Source organism: Bubalus bubalis, chromosome X (genome assembly GCF_019923935.1).
Source record: "Bubalus bubalis isolate 160015118507 breed Murrah chromosome X, NDDB_SH_1, whole genome shotgun sequence".
Taxonomy (NCBI): Eukaryota; Metazoa; Chordata; class Mammalia; order Artiodactyla; family Bovidae; genus Bubalus; species Bubalus bubalis.
This window is the reverse complement of record NC_059181.1, coordinates 1,318,319-1,335,003: the sequence shown is the minus strand read 5'-3', so window position 1 is coordinate 1,335,003 and position 16,685 is coordinate 1,318,319. Positions and strand designations below refer to the sequence as shown.

General features: G+C 51.8%; 1 protein-coding gene across 21 annotated transcripts in view; it reads right to left on the bottom strand.

The window, feature by feature from the left end:
• XG (Xg glycoprotein (Xg blood group)) overlaps positions 1–14,633 on the bottom strand; it is a 33,891-nt gene extending 19,258 nt beyond the window's left edge. For 18 of the 21 annotated variants that reach the window (XM_045164362.1, XM_045164363.1, XM_045164370.1 and 15 more), the window contains exons 1-7: positions 14,069–14,359; positions 6,074–6,118; positions 5,663–5,686; positions 4,613–4,675; positions 2,955–3,011; positions 2,537–2,596; positions 523–564 (exon numbers count right to left, since the gene is read on the bottom strand). In XM_045164362.1, coding sequence (XP_045020297.1) covers positions 523–564; positions 2,537–2,596; positions 2,955–3,011; positions 4,613–4,675; positions 5,663–5,686; positions 6,074–6,118; positions 14,069–14,129 — 352 coding nt within the window. In that variant the 5' untranslated portion in view covers positions 14,130–14,359. The other 3 variants (XM_044936705.2, XM_044936706.2, XM_025277055.3) reach the window with 3 other exon arrangements.
• Positions 14,634–16,685: the final 2,052 nt, after the last annotated feature.

Genomic DNA, 16,685 nt, shown 5'->3' with positions numbered 1-16,685 from the left:
GCGACTAAACAGCACCAACATCTATATTGACAAAGTATCACATGACTACTTTGTACAAGGTTTCATGTGGATTCTATCTCAGTTTAGAAATGTGGATCCAGTGCCTTTTGCTTTTCTGGCTCAATTAGCTCCCAAGTTCACTTTACAGCACCAGAGACCCTCTGGAGATGTCTAGATCCACTCCTCGCTTTGAGAAAAGTTCCGTAGAGACAAGAATGGAGTTTCTTACTCCCAGGGTAAATTCCTTTCTTTCTTGGAATGACGTACTATCTACACAAAGAATCCGCAATTCCTGGGCTGTTCTCTGCCTAATGAGCTTGCAGCCCGGGGCTCTGTGTCTTGTTTCCTGGATAGAGGGGTGTGGGGTCAAAACCTGGACACCTGGACGAAATCAAGCTGACGGTCAGCAGTGAAGCGGCCATACCCAAGACCCAGGAGGAAGCTCTAATGGGAGCCCCGGAAAAGCCCACGCAGCCCCGCCAGCCCCACGGGCCCCAGCGCTGCATGAAGCGAGCCTGTTACCGTAGCCGTCGTGCCCCGGCTGGAACCCGCCACCGCCGCCTCCTGCAGGAGAGAAGAGGGATGTGACAGCCATTCGCAGCGTGGACCTTGGGGTCCAGCAGGCATCCGCCCGGCTGGCACCAAAGCCGGACCCAACAGTCACCCCCAAAAGAGTGCCTGCTCTCCAGTGGCTCAGTCGTGTCTGACTCTTTGTGACCCCATGGACCGCAGCACGCCAGGCCTCCCTGTCCATCACCAACTCCCGGAGCTTGCTCATACTCATGTCCGTCGAGTCGAGTCAACCATCTCATCCCCTGTCGCCCTCTGCTCCTCCTGCCCTCAATCTCTCCCAGCATCAGGGTCTTGTCCACTGAGTCGTCTGGAGCCCTATGTAGTGGAAAAGCTCGGGACCTTCCAGAAAATGCTCTAAGGAGTCCCTCCCCCGGAGGCATGGCTTCTGGATGGAAAAACTCATGCCACAGAGAGCCCTTCAGAAAGCTGTGTGTTTTCAGAGATTACGCATGCCCCCCGCCTATGCCATATAGGGCTTCAAGGTAACACAGGCTTACCCCCACCTGCAGGAACGCAGTTCTATCATGCTAGAAGTCAACTGCATCACATTAAACATACATTTTTTGGGGGGAAGATACACAGAGACACTTCTGCAAAGGTTGGTATAGACACAACATCTGTGTAAATAGAGGTGTGTGTGCGTGACAGTCACTCATTCGTGTCCGACTCTCTGTGACCCCGTGGACTACGGCCTGGTAGGCTCCTCAGTCCATGGGATTCTCCAGGCAAGAATCCTGGAGTGGGTGGTCATGTCCTCGTCCAGGGGATCTTCCCGACCCAGGGATGGAACTCAGGTCTATTGCACTGCAGGCCGATTCTCTACTCCTGAGCCACCTGGGAAGCCCACAGATAGCGACTTAGGACTATAGCTAGATATAGATAAAAATACAGATATAGATGTAGGTATAGGTGTAGACAGATATAGATACAGAAATAGAGAAAGATACAGATATAGATGCTGGTATAGCTGTAGACAGATATTGATATACAAATAGGTACAGATACAGATATATAGGTGGGCTTCCTTGATATCTCAATTGGTAAAGGATCCGCCCTGCAATGCAGGATACCCCGGTTTGATTTGTGGGCTGGGAAGATCTGCTGCAGAAGGGATAGGCTACCCACTCCAGTATTCTTGGGCTTCCCTGGTGGCTCAGCTGGTGAAGAATCTGCCTGCAATGCGGGAGACCTGGGTTCGATCCCTGGGTTAGGAAGATCCCCTGGAGGAGGGCATGGCAATGCATTTCAGTATTTTTGCCTGGACAAGAATGCTTGCCTGGGATACTCTGTCCAGTATCAAATGGATGGAAAGGAGCCTGGTGGGCTAGAGTCCATGGGGTCCAAAAAATTGGACATGACTGAGTGACTGAGCACAGCACAGACATAGCTATAGATATAAATGTGCATATACAGACATAGATATACATATACCTATAGATAACCACACATATATAAATATATATTCAGATATACATATAAACATAGATATAGATCTATGTACATATAGGTATAGATATGCATATGGCTATAGATATAAATATATATACAGATATATACATATGCATATAGATAAACATAGATATCGACACACATACATATAGATACACATGGATAAAGTTATAGATACAGATATATATAGATATGCATCTAGATACAAATATAGCTATACATATAGACGTGTCTACAGATAGACACATGCACACAGACATGTCAGTGGAGGTATGTATATGTGTATACACACACATGTGCACACACACATATTTACATGGAGACGATCCCCACTTCTAAGCAGCATCGCCCCTATGGCCGGTTCCGTCCACTTTGCAGACCGCAGGAGTGGACAGCTTCAGGGATGCGCCTCCCTCCCGCCCCCAGAGGTTGGAGGGGAGAGTCCACAGCCCACAACCTTCCTCGCGGGGTCTGGGGCGGGGTCTGGGGCGGGGTCACAGAAGCCCGCACGTACCTGCGGGCGGCCTGGGCGGGTAGCGGCTGCCGTCGATGAGGTCCGAGTCGCTCAGGAAGCCTGTGGACAGAGCAGAGGGCGGTCAGAGCCCGCGGTCTGGGGAGCCCCCTGCACACCCAAGCCCACGTATCGGGACGCACGGACAGCTTATGGAGAGGGGGTTTCCACAATTGGAGAGCCCGTGCCGAAAGATCAACGGGCGGAAACCAAGACCTGATACAGCCAACATAAAAATAAACATAGGACTCTTTAAAAAGAATTGCTTAAAAAAAAAAAAAAAAAAAAAAAGAGCTTCTGCATATTTTAAATGCAACGCGTCTTTCACCATCGAGGACCAAATTCTCCAAAACATGTTCCGGAAGGCGTCTTAGTCCTTCCGAAGACGCTTCTGAAAGTCATCTTAGTCCTGAGGACTCACCTCCACTGTTACCAGGCTGCGGGCGAGGAGGCAGTGGCTTCGTCCTTGGGTAGATATCTGTCGGGAAACACGTGATTTTAGGAAAAGAGGGACAGCTTCCAGCGACGAACCGTTCACACAACACAAAAGGCCGGTATTCAAAACGACGTTCTGGCTAATTCATGTTTGCTGTTTATCGCTTCCACGGAATCTCTGGTGCTCAGAATCCCCAAGCATAAAGCTCTTTTTAAGCATTAGTTTTTATTGGAGTATAATTGCGTCCCTGGTGGCTCAGACGGTAAAGCATATGCCTGCAATGAAGGAGACCCAGGTTTGATCCCTGGGCTGGGAAGATCTCCTGGAGGAGGGCATGGCAACCCACTCCAGTATTCTGGCCTGGGAAATCCCATGGACAGAGGAGCCTGGCGGGCTACAGTCCACGGGGTCACAGAGAGTCGGACACGACTGAGCGACGAACACACACACACACACACACACAGTTACTTCACCGTGTTGAGCTCGTTTCTGCTGTATGGCAAAATGAATCTACTATGCGTATGTCCTAAGTCCTTTCAGTCGTGTCCGACTCTTTGCGACGCCGTGGACTGTAGCCCGCCAGGCTCCTCTGTCCTTGGGGATTCTCCAGGCAGGAATACTAGAATGGGTTGCCATGCCCTCCTCCAGGGGATCGTTCCGGACCCAGGGATCGAACCCTCATCTCTTAAGTCTCCTGTGTTGGCAGGCGGGTTCTTTACCCGCCTGGGAAGCCCATGTAACTCACAGGAAATAGAAATTCATTACTCAGGGCCACCACCATCATTTTAAAGGCTCGAGATTCTAGCAGGCTTTAAAAACAAAAGCCGGAAAGCAACCTTCCTCTGTTTTGAAATGTGCCAGCCTCTGGAGTCCTGAGTCACACACCCCCAAGCCTGAGGCTGGCCCCTGCATGCTGCCGGGTAGATGAGTCTCCAAGGACCTGGGTAGTGACTCATCTTACGGGATGGCCAGCATCTATGATTCTCAGGGGCCCACAGGCGGGAAGCCCATGAAAATATGTTCAACTCATGTTTCCCAAAAACACTGGAGCAAGAAACATCCCCCCACTAGACAAGCAGAGAGATCACTTTGCCAACAAAGGTCTATATACTCAAAGCTCTGGTTCTTCTAATGGTCATGTAAGGGTGTGAGAGTTGGACCATAAAGAAGGCTGAGCGCCAATGAATTGATGCTTTTGAACTTTGGTGTTGGAGAAGACTCTTGAGAGTCCCTTGGACTGCAAGGAGATCCAACCAGTCCATCCTAAAGGAGATCGGTCCTGAATAGTCATTGGAAGGACTGACGCCGAAGCTGAAACTCCAATACTTTGTCCACCTGATGCAAAGAGCTGACTCGTTGGAAAAGACCCTGATGCTGGGAAAGATTGAGGGCAGGAGGAGAAGGGGACAACAGAGGATGAGATGGTTGGATGGCATCACCAACTCAATGGACATGAGTTTGAGGAAGCTCCAGGAGTTGGTGATGGACAGGGAGGCCTGGCGTGCTGCAGTCCGTGGGGTTGCAAAGGGTCAGACACAATTTAGCAACAGAACCATGACAAAGGCTTCATTCAGCCTCCATGACCTTCCCTGAGTTCCAGTGGGCAGGTTCAAAGCTGTTTGGAAATGAATGACCATTCTTACTTCCACCGTTGTTGGGATTTCCAGGCTGTGGCTGGTAGGGGGGCCTCGGGTTGGGGTAGATACCTGTGGGGGAAAACGACATTGCATGTTAAGAAGAGAAAAATGTCCTTCCATCAGAAGCAACTTATAAAACAAGAATATAAGCTTGACAATAGATTTTATATTTTATTCACAGTGGGTGCTCATGAAATATAGATTATCATTGATCAGCTTAAAACTACTTAGACACTAGAAGCAGAACCTGAACATTTAGAAGTTGAAAAGACTACATACACACACTTACAAAACTGTTTAGCATTTATAAGGTATGTAAAAAGCAAACAAAAACTGCTTATTCCTTGAAGGCTTGGGTTTGATCCCTGAGTTGGGAAGGTCCCCTAGAGGAGGAAATGGCAGCCCACTCCAATATTCTTGCCTGGAGACTCCCGTGGACAGAGGAGTCTGGTGGGGTACAGTACATGCGGTCGCAAAGAGTTGGACACGACTGAGTGACTAGCACACACACACAGGGAAATTCTACGTGCAGCTTTCTGAGGAAATGCAAGACTGTTTTCTGTGGAGGCCGCACAGTTTTCTATCCCTACTAGAAACATATAAACGTTCCAAAGTCTCCACACCGCCATCAACACTTGTTATCATCCATATTTCGATTTTAGCCATCCTAATGGGAATAACAGCTCCCTGTGATTTTGCGATCCATTTCGTGAAGGACTTGGGCTTTAAACATCTGTCCATCAGTCACACCCTCCACGACCCTGTCGTTGCTGTGGTTTAGCCGCTCAGTCTGACCCTTTGCAACACTATAGACTGCAGCCCGCCAGGCTCCTCCGTCCATGGGATTCTCCAGGCCAGAACACTGGAGTGGGTTGCCGTTTCCTCATCCAGGGCATCTTCCCGACCCCGGGGGTGGAACTCTCGTCTCCTGCACTGGCAGGCGGATTCTTCACCACGGAGCGTCCCGGGAAGACGTGATAAACTCCTTCCAAAACCTCAGCTTGCGGTGGGGCAGCCTGGTTTCTGTCCACTCACCAGAGTCAGGTAGTCACTCACCTGAGCTGGGCTTCTTGGTGGGCTCTGTGGACAGAGAACATATGTGCAATAAGCCCTGAGGTGTTTTGTGAGGCTCAATGAAACAATCATTAAAGTCCCAATTAAAAAAAAAAAATGAAAATCTCAAGGCACTAACAAAGATAGGATCAGTTCAGTTCAGTCGCTCAGTCGTGTCCGACTCTTTGCGACCCCACGCCAGGTACCAACACAAATTCCATTCCGTGTTCGAGGAGGAGGGGGACTCAAAGGACAAAAGGTCCCTTCACATGCAAGCCCAGCAGTGGCCCCTGGAGCAAATGCAAGCCCACCAGTGTTCCTTTTCTCGTTAGGAAGTTGTCCTTAGGAAGGAATCCCGGCCCCACCCAACCCAGAGCCTTCCAGTAGCTGAGGCAGGCTGCCAGAAGCACTTACTGGGGTCATCGAGAGCATCAGCCAAATCAAAGTCCCCATTCTCACCTGCAAGAACACACAGAGGATCAGTCACAGTGGGATGGAACCGGCCACCTGGCTTTCCTTTGCCCCAGCTGCCCAGATATCTCCCCCCTGCCCAACCCCACTCCCACCACTCCGAGCTTAGCAGAGAAGAAGAGTTCCACCCCTCTCTCCAGCTCCCCAGTAGTGTGTCTGTCCAAACAACCTCCTATTCCTAGCTTTCCCGGCAGGCTCTGCCCACAGCAAAAGAGATCCGTGAAGGAAGATAACTGCACCCGCATCCTTTTTAAAATCAAACTATAGTTGATTTCTGGGCTTCCCTGGTAGCTCAGCTGGTAAAGAATCTGCCTGAGATGAAGGAGACCCTGGTTTGATCCCTGGGTCCGGAAGATTCCCCCGGAGAAGGAAACAACAACCCACTCCAGTATTCTAGCCTGGAGAACCCCATGGACAGAGAAGCCTGGTGGGCTACGGTCCACGGGGTCGCAAAGAGTTGGACACAACTGAGGAGAAGGGGCCGACGGAGGGTAGGATGGTTGGATGGCATCAGCGACTTGATGGACATGAGTTTGAGTAAACTCTGGGAGTTGGTGACGGACAGGGAAGCCTGCCGTGCTGCAGTCCATGGGGTTACAAAGAGCTGGACCCAACTGAGTGACTGAACTGAACCGAACTGAACTGAGTGACTAATACTTTCACAGTTGATTTACGATGTTGTTAGTTTCCCTGGTGACTCGGATGGTAAAGAGTCAGCCTGCGAAGCAGCAGACCTGGGTTTGATCCCTGGGGACAGTGTACAGAAAACTGATTCAGTTATACATATATATAAATTATTTTTCTATACACATACATGTATCTGTTCTTTTTTCACACACTGTTGAATTATAGGTTATTGAAGTGAAAGCGTTAGTCCCTCGGTTGTGTCTGACTCTTACGACCCCATGGACTATAGCCCACCAGGTTCCTCTGTCCATGGGGATTCTCCAGGCAAGAATACTGGAGTGGGTGGTCATGCCCTTCTCCAGGGGATCTTCCAGACCCAGGGATCAAACCCGGTCTCCTGCCTTGCAGGCTGTCTCTTTACCATCTGAGCCACCAAGGAAGCCCATGCAATCAGCCCCTGACAGCTTACAAGCGTCTCTCACCAGGCTCGTCCCTGAAGCTCCAGGCAAACCCCTCAACAATCTTCTCAAACCGGAGCATCCAGCCACTCCCTGTTCTGAGCCTCTGCTACTTATCTTGTCTCGGTCTCTCCCTAATCCATTGCACAACAGACTGGGCAGCACCTGGGCATTTTCCAAAAAGGGCATCTGGCTGCCTCTGGGGACTAGAAGCCTCCAGAGCCAGGCTGCTGGCAGTAGGAAGCCAGGGTGTGCCCCCTCTCCCACTGGCTCTGGAAACACACCAGCTGCCCCACCCCATTCCGTGTCCACTTCTCATTCCAATGATCTCCTTCCATTTGCAGATGCTTCTCATGATAAACCATGCTGAGCGCCAAAGAACAGATGCTTTTCAACTGTGGTGTTGGAGAAGACTCTTGAGAGTCCCTTGGACAGCAAGGAGATCCAACCAGTCCATCCTAAAGGATATCAGTCCTGGGTGTTCAATGGAAGGAGTGATGTTGAAGCTGAAACTCCAATATTTTGGCCACCTGAGGTGAAGAACTGACTCACTGTAAAAGACACTGATGCTGGGAAAGATTGAAGGCGGGAGGAGAAGGGGACGACAGGGGATGAGATGGTTGGATGGCATCACCGACTCAATGGACATGAGTTTGAGTAAACTCTGGGAGTTGATGATGGACAGGGAGGCCTGGTGTGCTGCAGTCCATGGGGTCGCAGAGAGTCGGACAGGACTGAGCGAACGAATAACATCTGCCGATGACTCAACGTCACAGGGGAAGTGGCCTCTGGTTGTCATGGGTGAGGCGCTCTTTGCAGAGCCCTGCGCGTGACTCACAGACAAGGCGGATTCCACCCAGGGGCCCCCCGTCCCCTTGGCGTGGAGCCGATCGTGTGCGGCAGGCCTGGCTGGAGTCTACCAGCCTCCCTCTGGTCTCCGGAGGGGCTGCAGCCAAGAACCTACCTCCCCGACCCGCTGCCGAGTGCATCGAGGTCTAGCCCTGCCCCGTCATGATCTAGTCCCGCCCCCACCACGGTCTAGCCCGGTCCCACCGTGGTCTAGCCCCACCCCCGCCATTGTGTAGCCCCGCCTCCACCACGTTCTAGCCCGCCCCATCACAGTCTAGCCCCGCCCCGTACGTCCTAGCCCTGCCCCTGCCACGTTCTAGTCCCGCCCCATCACAGCCTAACCCCACCCCATCACGGTCTAGCCCCTCCCATCATGGTCTAGCCTCCCCCATCAGTCTAGCCCCACCCCTGCCATTGTGTAGCCCCGCCTTCACCACTTTCTAGCCCCGCCCCATCACAGTCTAGCCCCGCCCAGTACGTCCTAGCCCTGCCCCTGCCACGTTCTAGTCCCACCCTGTCACGTTCTAGTCCCGCCCCATCACAGCCTAACCCCACCCCATCACGGTCTAGCCCCTCCCATCATGGTCTAGCCACCCCCATCACAGTCTAGCCCCACCCCTGCCATTGTGTAGCCCCGCCTTCACCACTTTCTAGCTCCGCCCAGTCACATTCTAGCCCCGCCCACTACATCCTAGCCCTGCCCCTGCCACGTTCTAGTCCCGCCCCATCACAGTCTAACCCCACCCCATCACGGTCTAGCCCCACCCCATCATGGTCTAGCCCCACCCCATCACGGTCTAGCCCCACCCCTGCCATTGTGTAGCCCCGCCTTGACCACTTTCTAGCCCCGCCCAGTACGTCCTAGCCCTGCCCCTGCCACGTTCTAGTCCCGCCCCATCAAGGTCTGTCCACGGTCTAGCCCTGCCCCCGCCACTCTATAGCCCCGCCCCATTACCATAGCTCCACCCTCCGAGGTTCACGTCACTCCGAAGATACCGATTCCAGGGGCTCAATGTCAGGGGGGATGGGGTGTGGGAGACGCAGCTCTCCCGGAGCAGTTATTTCCACCAGCTTTGTTTTTCCCCTCAGAGCCTAAGGACGGGGCTTGGAACACAAGATCTGTTTCCGATCTGGTTCCTTTAGCAGGCCCGGCAGTTTCTAATCAACCGCACATGTGCTCTGGGCTCACCACGAGGGTCCCCATGGCTGACCTCCTGGGAACCTGGGTTTAAAAGGACTTGGGCTGGTGAGCAGGAGGTCTTAGCATCAAACCCCATACCCCCTTACCCTCCGAAAAGAGCTATTTAGGACGGATTTAATATATATATATATGTATATATTTTTATTTATGGCTGTGCCAGATAGTTGGCACATGGAATCTAGTTCTCTGACCAGGGATCCGACTGGGGCCCCTTGCATTGGCAGCTTAGAGTCTTAGCCACTGGACCGCCAGGGACGTCCCAGAGGGATTTTCAAGACAAAACTAGCCTGGGTTGGGAAAAATCCCCTGGGAAAAGGGGGTGGCTCCCCACTTTAGTATTTTTGCCTGGACAACCACATTGACAGAGGAGTCTGGCGGGCTACGGTCCATAGCCCATTGTCGCAAAGAGTCTCAAAAAGTCTCAAAGAGTCAGACACAACTGAGAGACTTAGCATGCAACAGATGGATAGATGATTGATGATAATTAGATTCATGGATCATAGGGAATAGATGATAATTAGAAAGATGAGAGATATACTTAGATGTTAGAAAAATAGGCATAGGATTGATAATAATTATATAGAGAAATAGAAGATAGGATATGTAAAAATAGATGATAGATACAGTGAGAGATACACTGATAAGCTGACCAGTGCATTGACAGACACACGGATAGATACGACAGGTACACAGGTAAATGCCGTCCCTAGCGCTCAGGCAGGATTTCTCAACCTCAGCAGTGTTGACATTTGAACCTGGATGACAGACAGCCTGCTCTGTGGGGTGTATCGTGCATCAGAAAACATGGAACTGCATCCCTTCTCCAGGGGATCTTCCCAACCCAGGGATTGAACCCAGGTCTCCCCACATTGCAGGCGGATCGTTCACCGTCTGAGCCACCAGGGAAGCCCAAGAATACTGGAGTGGGCAGCCTATCCCTTCTCCAGCGGATCTTTCCAACCCAGGAATCGAACCCAGGTCTCCCGCACTGCAGGCTGATTCTTTACCAACTGAGCTATGGGGGAAGCCCAAGGCCCCAGTGGTGACAACCAAAAATGACTCGAGGCAGGGCCAAGTGTCCCCAGGGGGTAGTGTCACCCGTGGTTGAGCATGGCTGGCTGCATGAAGCAACACCTGGAGGTGTGATTTCTGCACCTCCTGGGTGAGAGATGCGTCAATACTATGGGAACCACGGAACAGACATTCTCCCTGTGGCAGAGATCCTTGAGGCTCAACCCGATGGTTAATCAGATGGCCGGGGGGCTCAGACATCACCTCTCAAAGGGCATCCTGACTCCATGAGCATGGCCAGGATGTTTCCCCAAATGCAGCTGCCCTGTCATGGTTTGTCCAGTAGTCACATACAGACGTGAGAATTGGACTATAAAGCAAGCTGAGCGCCGATGAATGGATGCTTTCGACCTGTGGTGTTGGAGAAAACTCTTGAGAGTCCCTTGGACTGCAAGGAGATCCAACCAGTCCATCCTAAAGGAGATCAACCCTGAATATTCATGGGAAGGACTGATGCTGAAGCTGAAGCTCCAATCATTTGGCCACCTGATGCAAAAAACTGACTCATTGGAAAAGCCCCTGATGTTGGGAAAGATGGAAGGCGGGAGAAGGGGACGACAGAGGATGAGGTGGTTGGATGGCATCACCGACTCGATGGACATGGGTTTGGGTGAACTCTGAGAGTTGGTGATGGACAGGGAGGCCTGGCATGCCGCAGTTCACAGACTCTCAAAGAGTCTGACACGACTGAACAACAAGAACCACAGTCAGTCCAGCACCCCACCCACCTACCTAATGAAGCTCTTGCACAGCTGCGACTGGAGTGGTGCCTTCAGTTATTTCTCTTTGGCTACCCCGAAGAGCTTCAAGATCTCAGTTCCCTGACCAGAGATTGAACCGTGAGCCGCGGCAGTGAAAGCCCAGAATTCTAACCCCTGAGCCACGTGACGAGCTGAAGGCATCTGCCATCCAGTGACTCCCGACAGATCAGACCAACTGGGCCGGTTAGGAGGCTGAGTCGTCTGTAGCAGCAGGTGAGCCCAGAGTTCGGTGTCACTGACAAGGGAATAAAGGCTCAGACAGGTTTTCCTGGCTCCGCTGCTGGGCGGGACTGCAGAAAGACAGAGCTTGGCCTCATTGCGCTTCCTTTAGCCCTGGTGTCGGTTCACAGAGAACTCACATCTCTCTGCAAACAAAAGCTCCCGACCTCGTTTCTGCGTGTCCCACGTGCGGGAAGACGCTCAGACCATGTGGATTCGTGGAAGGGTCTCCAGGAAGACCTTGGGCTCTGGGTGCCGGGATGGCTCACAAAACCACACCTGTTTCTAAATACCCGTCCTCAAACAGGTCAAACAGGATGTGCCACAAGAGTGACATCCAAACAAAATCTTTGCACTCCTAACCTAGTCATTTATGCATGGGAGAGTCGGACGGTAAAGAAGGCTGAGCGCCAAAGAACTGATGCTTTTGAACGGTGGTGTTGGAGTGCCGGGAGCCACCACGGGAGATCCCACCCATGACAAAGGTCATGCGGAAGAGACCTGACAGGCAAAGGCGGATCAGGCCTCAAAGGACCCCCTGAATCTGCTCGAGCATCCACCCCAAAACCAAAATCTGTCTGTCTTACTATTTTGTGCCTTTCACCAACTCTTCTGACATTAGCAGGGGGCTATCCCCGACCACCTTTCTCTGGAAAAAATCAACTTAGGGCTTTAGTTAATGGGCATGAAAGGAATATTTCTATTTTAACCCCTCCGATGGCTTTCTAGCTTGCCGGACAGGTTTATCCATACTCTTGCAATTAACACACATGATTGTTCACAACTCCCCAACCTGGAAAGGCATGGGAAGCCAAGACATTCTAAAAGTCCTAATGAGCATAGAGTCCTTTAAGGGGTGAAAAAGTATTAGAATAGAGAGTACTGGCAAAGGGCTTCATTATTGGGCCAATGCTTGCTGCCAAGTTCCCATATCCCTTATCCATTGTGCACCTGGGAGTGCATTGGTTAACGTAGTTGGAATGTAAGAAAAACAAGTAGCAGCCTTGGAATTAACCACATCAGACCTTTGAGCTGATTGGTTCTTTCTTTGTTGTGACCCACCGCACCTTTGCTCTGTGAGAATGTAACTCTGTTTAGTACTTTCTGAGCCTCGGAGAAATAAAGAAGAAACACTTTAAGGGAAATTAAGTTTTCTGGCTGAGCAGCCTTTATCAAAAAAGGGTCATAAAATGTCCACTGGCCTCCAAGGCCAGAAGATAATGTACACAACATTGTTTGTGGGAAAGCTATGCAGAAAAAATCCTGGTTTCGATAAAGACAAAAGAGATGTAATGTTTGGACTGACTCTGTATGACTTGGCATCTTCCATTTCCCTCTATGTACAAGTCAAGGTATAAAGGTTCCTTTTGAAAATAAAGTTATGGGCCTCGCTCACCGAAGCTTGGTCTCCCCGTGTCGTTCTTTTTTCCTTTTCCCTCCTTTTCTCTCTCTGTTCTTCTTTCAGGATGACTCCTTGGAACACAGGAGCTTTATTGGCTTTCTGTGTTTATCAAGGAAGATCAAGCCCTGCTCTCCATTTTGTTATCCTTATCGGCTAAGCCGTCATCCTGAGGGTACCCCTGGATCCTGCTGGGGCTGGACCCGGGTAAGAAGACTCTTGAGAGTCCCTTGGACTGCAAGGAGATCCAACCAGTCCATCCTAAAGGAGATCAGTCCTGGGTGTTCATTGGAAGGACTGATGTTGAAGCTGAAGCTCCAATCCTTTGGCTCCTGATGCAAAGAACTGACTCATTGGAAAAGATCCTGATGCTGGGAAAGATTGAAGGCGGGAGGAGAAGGGGACGACAGAGGATGAGATGGTTGGATAGCATCATTGACTCAATGGACATGAGTCTGAGCAAACTCTGGGAGTTTGTGATGGACAGGGAAGCCTGGTTTGCTGCAGTCCATGGGGTCAAAAAAGACTTAGACACCACTGAGCAACCGAACAGCAATGAGTGACATTGAAAGAAAATCTTTTCATTTCTAACCTGCAACACTACTTACTCTTAAGCCCCTCCCAATCCTCAATGCCTTAGAATTTCAATATCCAAAGGACCAAATATGTGTCTCCAGTTGCTATTAAATCCTGCCCTTCATGGGTTAATTATAGTTTCCTGAGTGAGGCCCCTCCCTGCCTCTGTTCCTCAACATGCCAAGATGGGGAAGAGCCTGTATTGGAGTTTTGGGCGTAAACAACTCACATGCTTTTAATTTGCCAACCGGAGGGCTGACATTGAGGAAAAACATATCTAAAAAACGTGAACCGAGGCTGTCCTTCCTGCAAAACCCCGTCTCTGGCGACAGTAACTTGTCCCACTGAACCCAGCTGCATCTCAGCTGCAGGGTCGCCCTACAGAACTACACAAGCCACTCGGACTGTTGATAGAAAGCGCGGAAGAAAATCTCAACCCGCCCCAGGGACTCGGATCACTTTTTCCATGTGCACCACACCCAGAGATCAAAATCCGAGAACCGAAAAAAAAAAAAAAAAACCCACAGCTGGCTTCTAAGTGTGTTCCCAGCCCTACAGATCTGGGTCCATCCCCCCAGAACCCCGAACGTGGTACCCGGTCCCCTTGTTAGCTGTTCAGTGCCATCAGATCGGAGTCTGTTTTTCTTTTCTACACTCTAGCAGTTTGCAGCTGTTTCCTGAGAGGAAGTGGTTTGGGACAGAGTGTTTATTTTTTTCAGCAAGCAGATAGAAATGCACACCCATCACCTCTTTCTCCGGGAGCCAGCCCTCCCTTACCTCGGACATGCAGCAGAACACACAGGAGCGTGAGGCAGAAGAGACCCCGCCATGCCTCCATCCTTGGTCTCCAGCGGGCGGGCAGGTGGGCGGGCTGGGCGATCTGGCCACCCCACCCTCGACGGGTGACGCCGTGCTGACTTCTGTCGTCGAGAGGAAAACAGGAAAGAAAAGAAAAGAAAGGATGAACCAGCCTCTCTGCCTCTACAGCCTCTACAGCCTCTCTGCGAGCTAGTGATGAGCAGGGCGGTGCTGAACTTCCCAGCCGGAAGCCCGCCCGTGGGGACCAGCTCTTACATGCCTGCTGCAGGGAAGGCACCTCCCTCAGCTACGCTGGCCAAACACCCCTAGGAAGGTGGGGAAATAGGCGACCGCCCGATGCCACTGGGCATCTTGGGTTGTAGGGAAGCTGGCATACCGGCTTGGCAGCTCTGCGCCCTGCAGGCGTGGGAAGAGCCCCAGGATCAAAGGTGCCAAGCTCGTGTGTAAGCAAAAGCTGCCTCGCCCCACGGACGGGGGTCATTCCCAAGACTCTCGTGCAGGGAGACGCCAGACCCAGAGCCTAGAGCAGCGCTCTCAGCCGTGTCCGACGGTAGCCCGCCAGGCTCCTCTGTCCTTGGGGATTCTCCAGGCAAGAATACAGGAGTGGGTCATCTTGCCCTCCTCCAGGGGATCTTCCCAATCTGGGAATTGAACCCAGGTCTCCCGCATTGCAAGCAGATTCTTTACCGTCTAAGCCACCAGGGAAGCCCCCGTTTAATCTCTGCGTTTTTTTTTTTTTTTTGCAACTTGCAGACCCTGTGCCTTTAAAGAGTCACACTGCGCCCCTGAATCTCAGTTATCGATGCAGGTGGTGGGGCAGTGAGGGTCAGCGGCGGGGATGATGGGGGGCCAGACAACCCGACTTCACTTGCTCCTCCTGCTCTGTCCCCTGATCAGTGGTAAAGAATGAACCTGCCATGCAGGAGACGTGGGTTCGATCCCTGGGTCAGGAAGATCCCCTGGAGAAGGACATAGCAAGCCACTCCAGTTTTCTTGCCTGGAGAATCTCATGGACAGAGGAGCCTGGAGGGGCTGCAGTTCATGGGGTCGCAGAGAGTCAGACACGACTGAGCTACTGAAGGACAACAAAACCCACTGTGGGCTTTGGAGGTGGTTATAGACGGGGGCAAATTCCTTTTTTTTTTTTTTTTCAGTTGAAGTATAGAGTTGGTTGACAATGTGTTTTTAATTTCAGGCGTGCAGCAAAGTGATTCAGTTATACAAGTATGTTTATATTCTTTACCAGATTCTTTCCCATCCTACATTATTTTACTGAATGTAGTTCCTTGTGGTCTACATTAGGACCTTGTCGCTGACCTGCAGGGGGAAAAAAAGAAAAATGCATTCTCTTTGAGAGCGACTCTGGGAACCCAAAACCAGGTAGTCTGGTGGTCACGGAGAGGCAGACGATTTTGAGGATTTTCAAGTCGAAGCACAGGCATCACATGAGGTGAACACGGCCGTCACTGTTTCGTTACCTCGGAAGAGCGACCCAATGGGTCTCGGACGTGATTTGGCAAAGAATGAACTGCTCTGCCCTGCCTGCCTTCCCAGGTGGAAGTGAAGTGAGGTCGCTCAGTCGTGTCCGACTCTTTGTGACCCTATGGACTGTAGCCTGCCAGGTTCCTCCGTCCATAGGATTTTCCAGGCAAGCGTACTGGAGTGGGTTGCCATTTGTTCCTCCAGGAGATCTTCCCGACCAAGGGATCGAACCCAGGTCTCCTGCCTTGCAGGCAGACACTTTACCGTCTGAGCCACCGTCTGGCAAAGCAGAAAACATATAAGAGACGCGGGTTCGATCCCTGGGTGTGGAAGATGCCCCTGGAGGAGGCCATGGCAACCTACTCCAGTATTCTTGCCTGGAGCATCCTCTGGGCTTCAGAAGAAATTCCTTCGAACCAGACAGAGGCCCTGGTTGCACGAGACTGCGAAAGCCATCAGACGGGAGACCGACAGGCCGGCTCTGGCTTCGAGGTTGGGCCTGGCCAGCACACCACGTGGCAGGGAGGACCCCCCTGCCACACTCCCACCCACCACCGTCCCACCCCAAGTATGTCGGAGGAGGACCCACATCCACCGGGGGGTGCGCAGAGCAGCTCCAGGCCCCATGAAGTGGGCTGGAAGGAGGGATAGCAGGTGAAATTTAAAATTAAAAAAAATTCCCCAAACGCATCTGCTGCAAGCCCCCTCCAGGCTGACCTGGAGGAAGCGCGGGGTCTCAGATGGGAAAGATACGCTGGGTTAAGGGGGGAGGTGCTGTGTATGCCAGGAGGTTCGGGGACTTCCTGACGTGCTAACACCCCCGAGACCTGGAAGCCCGCTGGTGGAGACGGGGTGCGTTAGGGAACTCCCAGGAGCCTCCAGGGTGTGACGTGGGCAGGGGGGACATCCCCAGATTAACTTGCTGCCGCTAGAGCTCCCAGGGCGTGCCCGGGAGAAGGTGGGTCGTAAGGAGGGACAGGGGCCTAGGGTGACGTTTAATGAGAGCAGGAGACTCAGCACAGGTGGCCCTGGGTCCCCAGGAGGACCTGACTAAGCCCAGAGCTGAGCCCGACCGTGAGTGCACAATGGTGCG